This window comes from Mesoplodon densirostris, chromosome 12, assembly GCF_025265405.1.
Source record: "Mesoplodon densirostris isolate mMesDen1 chromosome 12, mMesDen1 primary haplotype, whole genome shotgun sequence".
NCBI classification, from domain to species: Eukaryota; Metazoa; Chordata; class Mammalia; order Artiodactyla; family Ziphiidae; genus Mesoplodon; species Mesoplodon densirostris.
Genome location: NC_082672.1, coordinates 67,913,279 through 67,925,792, shown reverse-complemented (window position 1 = coordinate 67,925,792; position 12,514 = coordinate 67,913,279). Strand labels below are relative to the sequence as shown.

General features: G+C 48.5%; 1 protein-coding gene across 2 annotated transcripts in view; it reads right to left on the bottom strand.

Annotated features, from left to right (window-relative positions):
- Positions 1–12,514, bottom strand: part of MDN1 (midasin AAA ATPase 1) — a 160,891-nt gene that overhangs the window by 30,424 nt on the left and 117,953 nt on the right. For both annotated transcript variants that reach the window (XM_060114594.1, XM_060114595.1), the window contains exons 71-82: positions 11,641–11,750; positions 10,949–11,022; positions 10,041–10,239; positions 8,045–8,204; positions 6,034–6,180; positions 5,379–5,505; positions 4,126–4,231; positions 3,479–3,594; positions 2,123–2,608; positions 1,637–1,863; positions 891–1,043; positions 545–708 (exon numbers count right to left, since the gene is read on the bottom strand). In XM_060114594.1, coding sequence (XP_059970577.1) covers positions 545–708; positions 891–1,043; positions 1,637–1,863; positions 2,123–2,608; positions 3,479–3,594; positions 4,126–4,231; positions 5,379–5,505; positions 6,034–6,180; positions 8,045–8,204; positions 10,041–10,239; positions 10,949–11,022; positions 11,641–11,750 — 2,069 coding nt within the window. The remainder of the gene's footprint in view (positions 1–544; positions 709–890; positions 1,044–1,636; positions 1,864–2,122; positions 2,609–3,478; positions 3,595–4,125; positions 4,232–5,378; positions 5,506–6,033; positions 6,181–8,044; positions 8,205–10,040; positions 10,240–10,948; positions 11,023–11,640; positions 11,751–12,514) is intronic.

Below are 12,514 nucleotides of genomic sequence, written 5' to 3'. Positions count from 1 at the left end.
GTCACTTAAGTCTCAGTTAGTTAACAAGGTTGTTTGGAGTTTAAAAAATATGTTTATATACAAATTCTACTGGGAATCAAAGTTGGCACTGGAGGCAATACTACAGAGTAACACACAAGTCCTCAAAAGTAAGTTGCTTCTCTGGACTTAGGGAGATAATGTCATCCTCTTCTGGCTTATTGTGAAGGGACAGGTGTTTGCATAGTGCGGCCATTAAGCCTTAGTTATGGCGGCAACATCCACCATTCACATCACATACCCAGGAGTATGTGATTAGGATGTGAAAGAACCCCAAGATAATGGATATTCTGGATTGGCAGCATTTTTGCACCTATGCCTCTTACAACGGTAATCCTTAGCCAGCAAGCCCTAAGCTTTCCAAAGTTTGTCAGTGAGGTTTACATGTATAAAGACATCAAGAGATTCTTAGTGATTTTGCCGAGGAGGCCTGCTTTGGGACCACCACATGGAGCGAGGTGAAACCCCCTGTGCCTCTGCTCAGCCCACCCGGACAGCAAGAAGCCTGTGAGGAACCACTGGTTACCGTGTGCTTCGCTGCTGTGCCATCCTCGCCAGACGATTTCAGCCTCTCCAAGAGCTCAGAGACAGCGGAAATTATTTTCTGCACGTGCAAAGTGCTCACATCGGCCCAGAAGTCATCCTCTAAGAGTTGTGTTAGATGTCCTGACTGCAGTCTCTCACAGCCTGCTGCTTGTTTCATTCACGGAAGAGAATGACATGGTAAGTAACAGAAAACAAACTCTTTTCATCTCCAGTCATCCAATAATCATTTCCCACATCTGGCCTTCAATATTTAGCCACAAAAAAAGATCATCAAAATAAAAATTAAATCAAGTAAGAAACTAGTATTTTCCTGATCTCAGACATACCGTCTTCTTGTGGTCCTGTTTGGTGAGTGTTCTCCTCTGTTTTTTTACTATTTCTTTCTGCTAAGTTCTGGATGGCACAAAGGAGGGCCCGGATGGCAGTTTCCATTTGCTCCGAAAAATCCTCCACAAACCCTTCATCCAGCATTTGGTTTCCTAGTAAAGTCACATGGTGCAGAACAAAGTTTTAAAAACTCAGTCATTTGTTTCAGTGCCTCTGGAAATCATTACCAATCCTCATTGGTCATTCTAACGAACAGCCACCTTGTAAACACCTGCTATGGTTGAGCCACTGGCAAGCTGTGCTGGGTACAAAGAAGAAAGAGACACATTCCAGGCCCAGGTAAGCCTATAAGGTTGCTGTCCTGTATTAAAACAATTTTGCTGAAAGAATGCCCAAAATATGAAAATAGTTAAGATGGAATATATGAACACCAACTTAGTCCAAACATTAGCCAGCAGCTTTCCAGTCTAAGGACTTTCTGAAACAGCCAGCGAGCCTGTGCTGTCTACTTACTCCTGTGCTATAAAGTATGCGACGTGATGGCAATCCAGAGGCAAGGTTCTCAAACCAAAGAGGGAACAAAAGTTAAGAGCTATGTGTTCCAACTATACTTCCCTGCCTTGGAACCCTGGACAGATACGTCTAGAACAAAACACAATGTGTCTCTAGGACAATCTAGCCTTAAATCTGTAAGATGTCTTTCCTACACTGGGCTTTTACTCCCTTACTGAACAATAGTCCTCACCTCCTCGGCTGCCTGGGGTAAGCAGAGGTGTCTTCCAAGTAGCAAAGTCATCTGTGGCTTTATTGATCTCTCTTCTTACGTATTCCAGGCTCTTGACTAATGCCATTTGTGGGTCTATGTGCTCACCCTCTACCCCTGGGAGAATGAACCAGGACTCGAGGCCTTGCAAATGAGCTGATACCTGGGACAGGCAGCTCAGCCCAGAAGAGCAAACTTCAAAATCCTTCCTGCAACAACAGAGATGCCGTAGTGTTGAAAGGAAGGTGCTCACACACACACACACACACACACACTCCCTCCCTCCCACCACGAAAACCCATTGCAGCAGCTAAAGATTTGCAGCTAGACGTGTGCCACAAAGCGCCGTGAGGGTCCACTGGAACACCAAGGACTGAAGCATGACCCCTTCCATCCTTTCAGCCCGTTACTAAACCCCGACCAAGCACCGCACACACAGAGGCAGGGCAGAGACGTAGGTGCGCTCACCAAGAATGAAAGAGGGTCTCGCAAGATTGCTGCCTAATTTTGTCAACGTCAGCTTTCACTGTTTTAATGGCGTTCAGCATCTCTGTTAATCTCACAGTTGACTGTTGCCAAAGCTGGTCCTGCTTCCGCATCCGGCAACCAGAGGGCAGCTGCCTTCCAGGAACTGGGGACGGGTAGCTCCGATCCGACGGCATCAGGCCCAGCACCGCTCCAGAAAGCTGCCCCTTGGTGAGCTCTGGTCCTTCCAGGGAGGCGGCAGAAGGCTGGCCCTGTGCCTGGGCGTCACGTTGGCCGGCAGCCGGCCCTGCACTCGGGCAGCACTGGAGGAGCCAGGAGAGCTGCTCAAGCAGGATCTGGCTCTGCATGGCCAGGTGCTGCAGCCTCTCTGTCCACTGCTGCACCCCGTCCTGAGGGGGGAAGGCCACGGGGTAGACGGGCGGCCCCGTCAGCCTGCTGTCAATCTCCTGCACACAACTGAGGAGGTTCCTGTGCAGAGAAACAAACCCACGGGGGTAACGCATGGCACCTTAAACTGTGTCACCGCGCTGTCTGTAACAGTAAATTCACTGATTGCTGAACCAAGTTTGGGCTTTTCCACATAATCAAGAAGAGAGGATGCCCCAGATAAGTAAAAAGTCTGTTCAAACGCCTTCCAAAGTACTTAAACCATCCTTCAGTGTAGCAGAAGCATCGGTGCTCACTGCTTATCACCTGCCCCTTACAGGCCTCTCACATCCAACACAGTCACAGCACCACAGTGATTTCAACCACTATGTTCTAAAAAAAAATCTATAAATGTAGTAGACTTTGCTAGATAAAACTCTTATGAGTGGAGAATAAAATAGCTGAAGTAATTACAGTCTAGAAATACTACCTGTCAGCCAGGGATCCACTCAGCAGATGATGACAGGCTTCCTGTCCTCATCTTTTAAGTATCCCTTTCTATTGAAGAGCACCAGTGTATGGTTCAGCAAATTGCAACTCTGTGATCCAAAAAGCCGACTCACATCTGATCTGTGCCCAGAGTCTGAGACACCCGATGCCATGAAAGCAACCCTGCCCTCGGCCCACACGGACTGCCAATCACGGACGTCCTCATTCCAGACCCAGGTGTGTGGTTCAGCCGTGAACATTTTTACCGTCTGACTCGGCCTTGAACCATCATCCCCCAGGGGTGCTGCCAAAACCAGGGGGCAGAGGCACTACCACCAAAAGCAAGGGGCCAAGCCAAGGCAAACCCCACCTGCCCCTTCGGACCTCAGACTTCACTGCACAGTTGGGAGCCGCGTGTGCAGCAACTCTGAGCTGCGCGTAATACTCTGGATTCGTGCTGCAAACGCAGCCAGTCAGAGATACCTGAGGAGGATCCATTGCTCGGTCAGCGTGGTGAGGGAGCGCCGCTGTCGGATGAGCACCTTCATCAAATGCGCGGAGAACCCTTTGCACCGCTCTATGTGGCCCACACCCATCTCCTGGCAGGGGGAGAAGAAAGCATGCTGAGGGGCCGCTGGGAAGTGCTGGGTCCCATGCTCCTGGAGGGGAGCCCCTGCTGGGGCGGGTTGTGGGGGGGTGCGGAGCCTGGGTGCGCTGCCCTCTAGAGGCGACACGTCCACCTCTGGGAGCAGTGCATCTCAAATTACGCTTCCATGGAAGTTCCATGAACAAGAACTAGTTTAACATCAAAATTGGGTATCAGTGATCTTCTCTCAATTCACAGGGGGGAAAGATCTGAGGGTGGCATTCTCCATGTGAAGTTTTTCTTCCGTAATTTTTCTTAAGGATTTGGTCCTGTTAGCAAATGTTGGGTAACAGAACTTATTATAAAATGTTCTCTGATTAAGCACAAAATTACATTGATTTATATTGTAAGTTTAATGACTGCAAAAAGTTCAGTCACTTCCAGTAATGGGCTGTGATCACCGGACCAGGTCTGACGACGCTGCCCTGGATGAACAGAACTGGAGTCCCTGAGCCCCTGCAATCCCAAGGCTCTATCATCCTACCTTGACGGGAGCTGCCAGGACTGCACTAAGCCTGGCGTGCCGTGCAAGACAGCGATAAAAATACTTCTGGCACCCCTCCCACGAAGACGAGATTTCTGTAAGCAGCCTGGGAAAGAAATCAACATGATTTACTTAATTAAAACCACTATCTCCACCCTAGATCCTGAGGAGTCAGAGACTGGTCCATTTAGCCACAACCAGGAGCCAAGAGTCTGAGCAGATTTATCTCTGTGAGGACCCATTCAGTCAGGCACTCATCAGTCCTTTATACTTAGCACTGAAAGTAGAGTGGGAAAATAAACTATGACAATATGGCTTCCTTAATAAAAAGGTTATGACTATCTTGGCAGTGGAGTCTAGGGATCATAAATTCTGATGCCTACAGGGGCCATGCAGATAACATACATGGTTAAGGACAGCCAAGCACAAAATGATCCCTGGCGATGACAGCTGAGAATCAACAGGGACCGTTACTGACCACAGTGAACCTGAGAGCATGTGTCCTATCAAAAGGAGGGCACTCTAGTCAACTTTCGACCACACGGGAAGGCAAGCACACTTGGCCAAATTTTCCCGAAAAACTGAAAATCCAGAATGTTTATGAGAAATTTCTACTTTTTACAGTGTTGTGTTGAACTCAAATTTAAAGCACTTGAGAGGGCCACTGAGCAAAGAAAACACACATGTATGCTGTACTCAGCTCATTTCCAACCAGTTCCTAACACAGAGGGAGCTCCATCTGTCTCTCAAGTCTATAGGCTTTCAAATTCAAGAACATATGGGAACTTAGGTTTATGTATATGGAATAGCTAAAAGGGTGGCCATTCTCTCACAGATTTTCACCTGTACATTCAAATGGAGTACACCTCAGGAAAAATCAAAGGACCAAAAAAAATAATGGGAGACATGAAGACAAGGAGGATGGAAAGAAGAAAATCAACAGTTACTAACTAACTACTGACACTTGCTTTAAACACTCCAAGTGGCCCCTTGTCTTCCTTACCCCACCAGAGCCCCAACCACCCAATATTTCGAATTCGTCCCTTACCTTTTTCTAATGAAAGAAAAGGTTAAACAAAAAAAGAAAAGAGAATTAACGCTGGGTGCTCACCACCTGCCCGTCCTGAGCCAGGCACTTTTCTAAATGCTAATTTTATGGCAACACTAGGACAGAAGTACTCCTCTCCCCACTTGGGCAAATGAGGCCACGGAGGCTTAGCTGACTTGCTCCATTTATAATTAAAAACACAAACCTAGAATCAGCCTCCTGAGTGCTGCTGACTATAGACAACGCGCTCTGGAGATCCAACGGGTGAAGATGAAGCATCTCTTGAAGGCTTTTTGAACGGGCCCAGGAAAGACCTTTGCGATATGACAAACCTAGGAAATAAACAGCAGGTAGTTAAATAAAGAAACTCAGGAGAGAACAGATGTGCCAGGAACCCCCCAGTGCCACTGCTACTCAAAGTCAAGTCCTAGGAACAGCATCACCCAGGAGCTTGTTAGAAAGCTTACTCTCAGGCCCTGCCCCACACCTACTGAAACAGAATCTGCTTCTGCACTTTGGCAAGATTCCCCCAGGTGATTCATACACAGTTAGTTTGAAAAGTGTTGCTCCCTATGCACGTTGGAAGGGCGGGTGCTGTACAACATATGGTGATGAAAATAAAAAACATATTTTCTGAGAAACCTCATTACAAAACTGTGAAACTACCTGGGAGCCACAAATGGTTCATCGTAGGATTTTCTTGTGTGTTGACTGGGACTCACACATTTCAAACCTTGCCTCCCACCTTATGTTTCCCACCACCTCAACTGTCTCTACAAACTTGCCCCAAATCACCCATGTTATTTGTCTTCCTAAAATCAGGTGAGTACACTTCACTGGGCTTCCATCGAGGACCTTACCAGTTTTTGCAAGGTGTTTAAAGAGGTCTGCTAAAGCTCGCTGTTTCTGCATGAGAATGTGCTTGGCTTCTGAGCGCTGCTTCTCCTTCTCTGCGGAGGGATCCACCTTTAACCTCTGCAGCTCATTCACAGAGGAAATTACTTCACCTGCAGGGAAGACAAGGGGGAAACACGGAAATCCCCAGGAATTCTTAATGTGCTCAAATTACCCAAGACCAAGGACCTGTCAAAAACAAAGACCAGGTGTCATTCATCTTTATAGCTAACATAGTCCCTAGCATTTGGTAAATTCTCAATGATTAAACTGATCCAGACGAATGATAATGGAAAAATCAAAGCACATGGGCTTCATCTCTCTTAACAACCAACAACCCAAATAAAGTAGGTATTCTGTTTTTTTTTATTCAGGGGTTTCATAACCAATCAAGCAAAAAGCACTTATTGAACATGGATTACGTGCAGTGATTTACACTAAGAATTTTTAAAGCTTGAGGTAAATTTCCAATACATACAACATGTATTGAGCTCCTACGCTGTACCTCGTACTTGGTAAATGTTCTTTTAATCTGCACAGCTCCAGAAGAACTTATTTGTAGCCACTCAAAGAGGCTCAGAGAAGTCTAGTCATCTTCTAAAGGCCATTCAGGTAAAGAGCAGACTTGAAGCCAGGATTTGAACCCTGGCTGAACCGACTCCAAAGCCCAAATTCGTCCTCCAGCATCGCACTGCCTTCCTGAGCACCCACCGGCACCTAGAACACCAGGGTGCTGCCAACCTGCCACAGGCAGTGTTATAAGCTGACTGCGTGGCCTCCCAAGCTCACGTTGAAGTCCTAACCCCCAATACCTCAGAATGTGACTGTATTTAGACATGGGGCCTTTAAAGAGCCAATTAAGATAAAAATGAGGCCGGGACTTCCCTGGCGGTCCCGTGGCTAAGACTCCACGCTCCCAACGCAGGGGGCAAGAGTTCGATCCCTGGTCGGGGAACTAGATCCCACATGCATGCTGCAACTAAGAAGTCCGCATGCTGCAACTAAGGAGCTGGCGAGCCGCAACTAAGACCTGGTGCAACCAAATAAAGATAAATATATGTTTTTTTAAAGTTAAAAAAAAAAAGAAAGATAAAATGAGGCTTTATGGGTGAGTCCTAATCCAATCTGACTGGCAGCCTTAACAGAAGAGGAGATGAGGACACAGAAGAGGCATCTACAAGCCAAGGAGAGAGCCTCCGAGAAAACCAACCCTGCTGACACTTTAATCTCGGACATTTAGCCCCAGAATTGTGAGAAAATAAATTTCTATTGTTTAAGCCACCAAAGATGTGGTGCAGCGGACCCCTGAACAATGCAGGCAGGGCATCCTGAGCAACGGGTAATAGGCTATTACTCTAACAAGTGTTTTTTAAAAACAAAGATCTCCCTGAGATCAGACTGCAGCGTCACTGAAGAAGGACCAGCTTCACCCTGACTGCACGCTCACCGCGGCTGGGGGGTGGGCGGAGGTGGGGGAAGTGCTGAAAGGCTGCCAAGGGCCCAAATGATCTTTTAAGGTCGGGATTCCCTTTCCCAGCCACTGCTGATATGCTGTACAGCACGAACAGGGAAACGAGACTGCTACACCTCTCTGAAGTGAAGGAAAAAAGAAGTGGACTGGGGACAAACCTCCCCTTCAACCCAAGAGAGACATTTTGAGAGGTGGGGACAGCCTCAAGACTCTAGGAAGCCCTTTACTCGTGTCCCCAACCAGCAAGAGCTGACATGGGCAGGGCTGCTGTAGAGAACGGCCTAACACTGCACCGGTGTGCACGGGAGGAGGACAAGGTGACCACCTGTGGGGTCTCAGCTGGCTCCTGTGTCTGGGCTCGGATGGTTTTTAACCCACTTGCTTAATTACCTGCTCAACGCTATTTAAGATGTCATAGAAGGACACAGGTATCTCATTCCAACCCTCCCACGCCGCTGAGGATACCGGAGAGGGCAAAGCCCCCCTTGTCCTGGGTGTGCACCCACCGGTGAACTGGTCGAGGCCCTCCACGAGGCTGGGTAGGGGGCTCCCCTTCATGAGCACCAGGCACATCTTCCTCATGCGTTTCACAAGCTTCGGCAAGCGACGCAGAAGTGCCCCCTCCGAGGCGGGAGGGGCACCGTGACGCTGTTCTGGAACCACGGCCTGTGAGACGGTACAGGTTATCTTCACCGCCAGGAAGCACAGCCCGAGCACGAGCCCGCACGGGTGCTCAGGTCAACTGCGCTGCTCCGCACACACCCGGCTCAGCAACAGCAGACTCTCCTCTCCACGCCTCTGAAGTCTCACGAGAACAAAGGCATCATCGCCAAAATGAAAACAGGCATGAGCCGCGGGTATTCAGCGTCGTGTGTTGCTGCTGTGGGAGGTGCCCGTAGCAGAGGGCCCCCACCTCCCGCAGCGCCTCCTGCGCTCGTCACCAGGGGCCTGCGCTTCTGCTCCATGAAGGTGGGGATCCGACAGCGTCACTGCTGCCTTTACGGTGCTGCACTGCACTGTGCTTCTCAGACACACAGGCGAGGCCAACCCGATCCACCGAAGCTGACTTCTACCACCATCTCTCCCCTGCCTCCAAGTCCTGACGAACGGTTCAAAGACCAGGATCCAGATACTACGCAACCACCAGAGGCCTATGTTCACTAGCTTTTTTCCCTTGAGAATCCCTGAAATTCTGGGACTTCCTTGGCAGTCCAGTGGTTAAGACTCCACACTTCCCCTGCAGCGGGTATGGGCTCCATCCCTGGTAGGGGAGCTAAGATCTCACATGCCACGCAGCACGCACCCCCCCCCCAAAAAAGAGACCTGAAATTCCTGTGCTGTCATCAATAGTAAGTTTAAAAATTTGATCAGCGTGACAAGCGGTGAACTGATGAATACAATCAAAAGAAAATTTGGCAGCCATAGCATATATGTGCGGCCATATCATGGCTGTATGCTCAATTTCTATTATGCTTTCTGAACTATTAAAATATTAAAAATCGCTTGAGGAACTCCACTGCTAACTCTATAGACCCAGGGTGAAAAGCACAGTAGGAAGACAAAAGTCATTACTCCCTTAAGAGTGCTCCAGACTTCCCTGGTGGCTCAGTGGTTAAGAATCCGCCTGCCAACGCAGGGGACACAGGTTCGAGCCCTGGTCCGGGAAGATCCCACATACCGTGGAGCAACTAAGCCCATGTGCCACAACTACTGAGCCTGCGCTCTAGAGCCTGAGAGCCACAACTACTGAGCCTATGCACCATAACTACTGAGCCTACGCTCTAGAGCCCGTGAGCCACAACAAGAGAAGCTGCCATAATGAGAAGCCCGTGCACTGCAACAGAGTAGCCCCCGCTCACCGCAACCAGAGAAAGCCCGTGCGCAGCAACAAAGACCCAACGCAGCCAAAAATAAATAAATAAATAAATAAAGTTACTGGGGGCAGCGGGGGTGGGGGGTGGGGAGAGTGCTCCCTACACCCAGTGATTACGAAGCAGGGACATCCTCCTGTGACAGGCCTGCTCACCCAAGGTCTCGAGAACTGTTTAAATGTTCAGGAATTTTGCAAGCCAGCTCTTAACTCTTGGCGCTTGAAACTGGCCATGATGGGAGTATGTATGTTTCTACACCATTGTCACCAGCAACCACTTCAAACCAGCAGGTCACTGCACACAGACACTCCCTGTACAACAGCTTCATCACGTGGGAGCCCAAAGGCAGCTTCAATATCCTATTCCTAAACTGATGCTTTAAATCTTCCCTCACAGGTAGATGAACTGTTCACAGGTAAGCACAACAGTCGTTTCCACAGGCTAACATGAAACTTCCAGCACCAGGATTAATGCTTTCTGCCTTACTCTGCAGCAGGTCATGAAAACAAATGCTATACCACTAGTCCAAAGGCATTCCCTCACCTAGTTCTAAGGACACTCCTCCCACAGAAAGCAAAGACCCCACGCAACTAGCTCAGGAATAAGCGAACACTATCCCACGAGCTAATACCTGCACAGCTGCTGGCCGGGCTAACAGGGTCTCTCTCAGTGCCCGATTCAGACTCTGAATGGGCGACTCCTCACTTGCGGCTGCATCTGTTGGCCTTGGCAAAAAGTCCGGCTGGTCCTCCTTGTCACTCTCCACCAGGGATGACCGGCAGGGTTCACTCAGGACAGCTTCAAATTTCTTCATGAATTTAAAGAGGGTTCTGGCCCCAGGTAATGACACAGATGGGCAGAAAAAAATAGGATAGAAAGTGAGGAAATATGTAAATGACATGTAACACACACATCGATAACTTAGTAACTTGTACCTTTGGTACATAATGAGCTCCTTAGAAACTCATAATCTTTTTTTTTTTTTTTTTTTTTTTCTTTTTGCGGTATGCGGGCCTCTCACTGTTGTGGCCTCTCCCGTTGCGGAGCACAGGCTCCGGATGCGCAGGCCCAGCGGCCATGGCTCACGGGCCCAGCCGCTCCGCGGCATATGGGATCCTCCCAGACCGGGGCACGAACCCGTATCCCCTGCATCGGCAGGCGGACTCTTAACCACTGCGCCACCAGGGAGGCCCCATAATCTTTTTTTAAAGGAAAAAGTATGGCAGGTATTCTGGTCTCTCTTTTCTAGGAGGAAAAAAAAGCCAGGAATGGCGGGATCGCTTTGCTCCAGGTGAGCAGGCGGCAGAGGAGTCGGCCTTCCACGGCCCACAGCCGGCTCCGCCTCCAGACACGTCCGCTCCTCCTGCAGGGAGACTGTGCTTCGGGTGGAAGGGCGTGGTGTTGGGAAGCCAGCATAACAGTCTAGTGTTTTTTAGTTAAGTTCAAGGCAGCACAAGTCAGGCCTCTGTAACAAGGCAGTCATACTATCATTCAAAAATTCTGCGTTTTGGTCACCCCCAGCTTTAAAAGATCAATTACCTGTGTGTCTTCTCCACAGATTGTTTAATAGACCAGAAGCTGACGTCATTCCACTTGGATATCTTAACAAATTCCTGTAAGATAAATGAGGCTCAAGGAATGGCTTTATAAAGCTGGTGTCATTCTGTTCTTTCTAGATCATCTGTTTGCCGAAGACCAGAGCCCACTACATCTCAAACACAGGACCGTGTGTCAGTGAACAAGTAAAACAAGTGTAATAAAGGAACCATGTGTTTGTCTCAAAGCAATGGGGAAAAAAAGTGCTGCTACAATCAGTAGGTCACTATGTACTCTAGCTTAAACCAGGGTTGGTTCCACGACCACTGAAAGTGTCAAAAAGAGAGGATCCTCCTTACACCCCCAGCACCTCAACAGCCCATAGACCAACACCAGATGGTGCACGTCTGAGGTGGAAGATCAGCCTGGGCAAGACCAGGGGAGTGGGCACTAACATCCCTCTTAGGAGCCTCTGAAAAGGGGCCACGCCCCGGAACCCGCACACATGCGGCCAGGTCAGCAATGGAGCCAATGCCACAAAATGCAAAACCCACCATCCTAGTTGGCAGTTGCAACGCTCTCCTCCATTCCCCAGATCCCCCTGCCTCACAGTCAAATGGATTAAATAACAGAACCGAGGAAGAATTTACTGATTTTGTCCTCCCAAGAGTGATTATGACAGCCATTCATCTTACTTTAAGCTCTTTTTCTAGGGGGGAACGAAGTTCCACAATTTTGGCCTGGACCCGGTCAAAGAACTGCTTGTAATAATGGTACAAATTCCATAGGACACTACAAAGTGAATCTGGAAGAAATAAGAAAGAAACAAAAACACCACACTTGCTGCATGTGCTGCTGGCCCCCGCTCTGAGGTTCAGTTCAGTGATGATCCTTCCTCCTTACTCTTTAGGCCACGAGAGTACAGTCCAATGTAGCACATGCAGACCATATAACAGCTCATCGGGAAGCCGGGGTGACCAGTTGCCAAAGATGCAGGCTCTAAATCCTACCCTATATTTTCATTTCAGTTTGTACTGGATATTTTGGTTGCACTTTTGTTCTTAAAGATGGTGTACTCAGACATTCTGCCAAACTCACAAGTTCCAACCCTTTCTCGGAATCTTACTGTAAAGTCAGCATAAACTAAGCTTGTTTTAAAAGATGGCATATTAAGAGGCTCACCTTGACTGCTCATTCACGTAAATCTATATTCATTTTACAGCGACACTTTTGTCTAAACTGCTGTGGTCAGCGATAGGAATCGACAGACGTTTTACGTGCAGTTACTTGACACGTGGCAGCGCTCTGCCGAGATCAAAGAACCTAATAACGCTGGCCTGGATCAAGCGGAAGCTTAGCAGGACATAGGCACTGTCTAGACAGAAAGATGTGTTGCCTCAACATGCCAGCTCCCGAGCTCTGCATCTGGTGATTTACCTCTGCCACGGCTCGCTAGCCAGGGCTTCATTTATAACCAGTCTGTACTCAACTTTAACGTTTTTCTCTCTATCTAACCTGAATCACATTATAGGAAAAGACAACTGAAACTGTCTTGTTTAAAACCTGGTA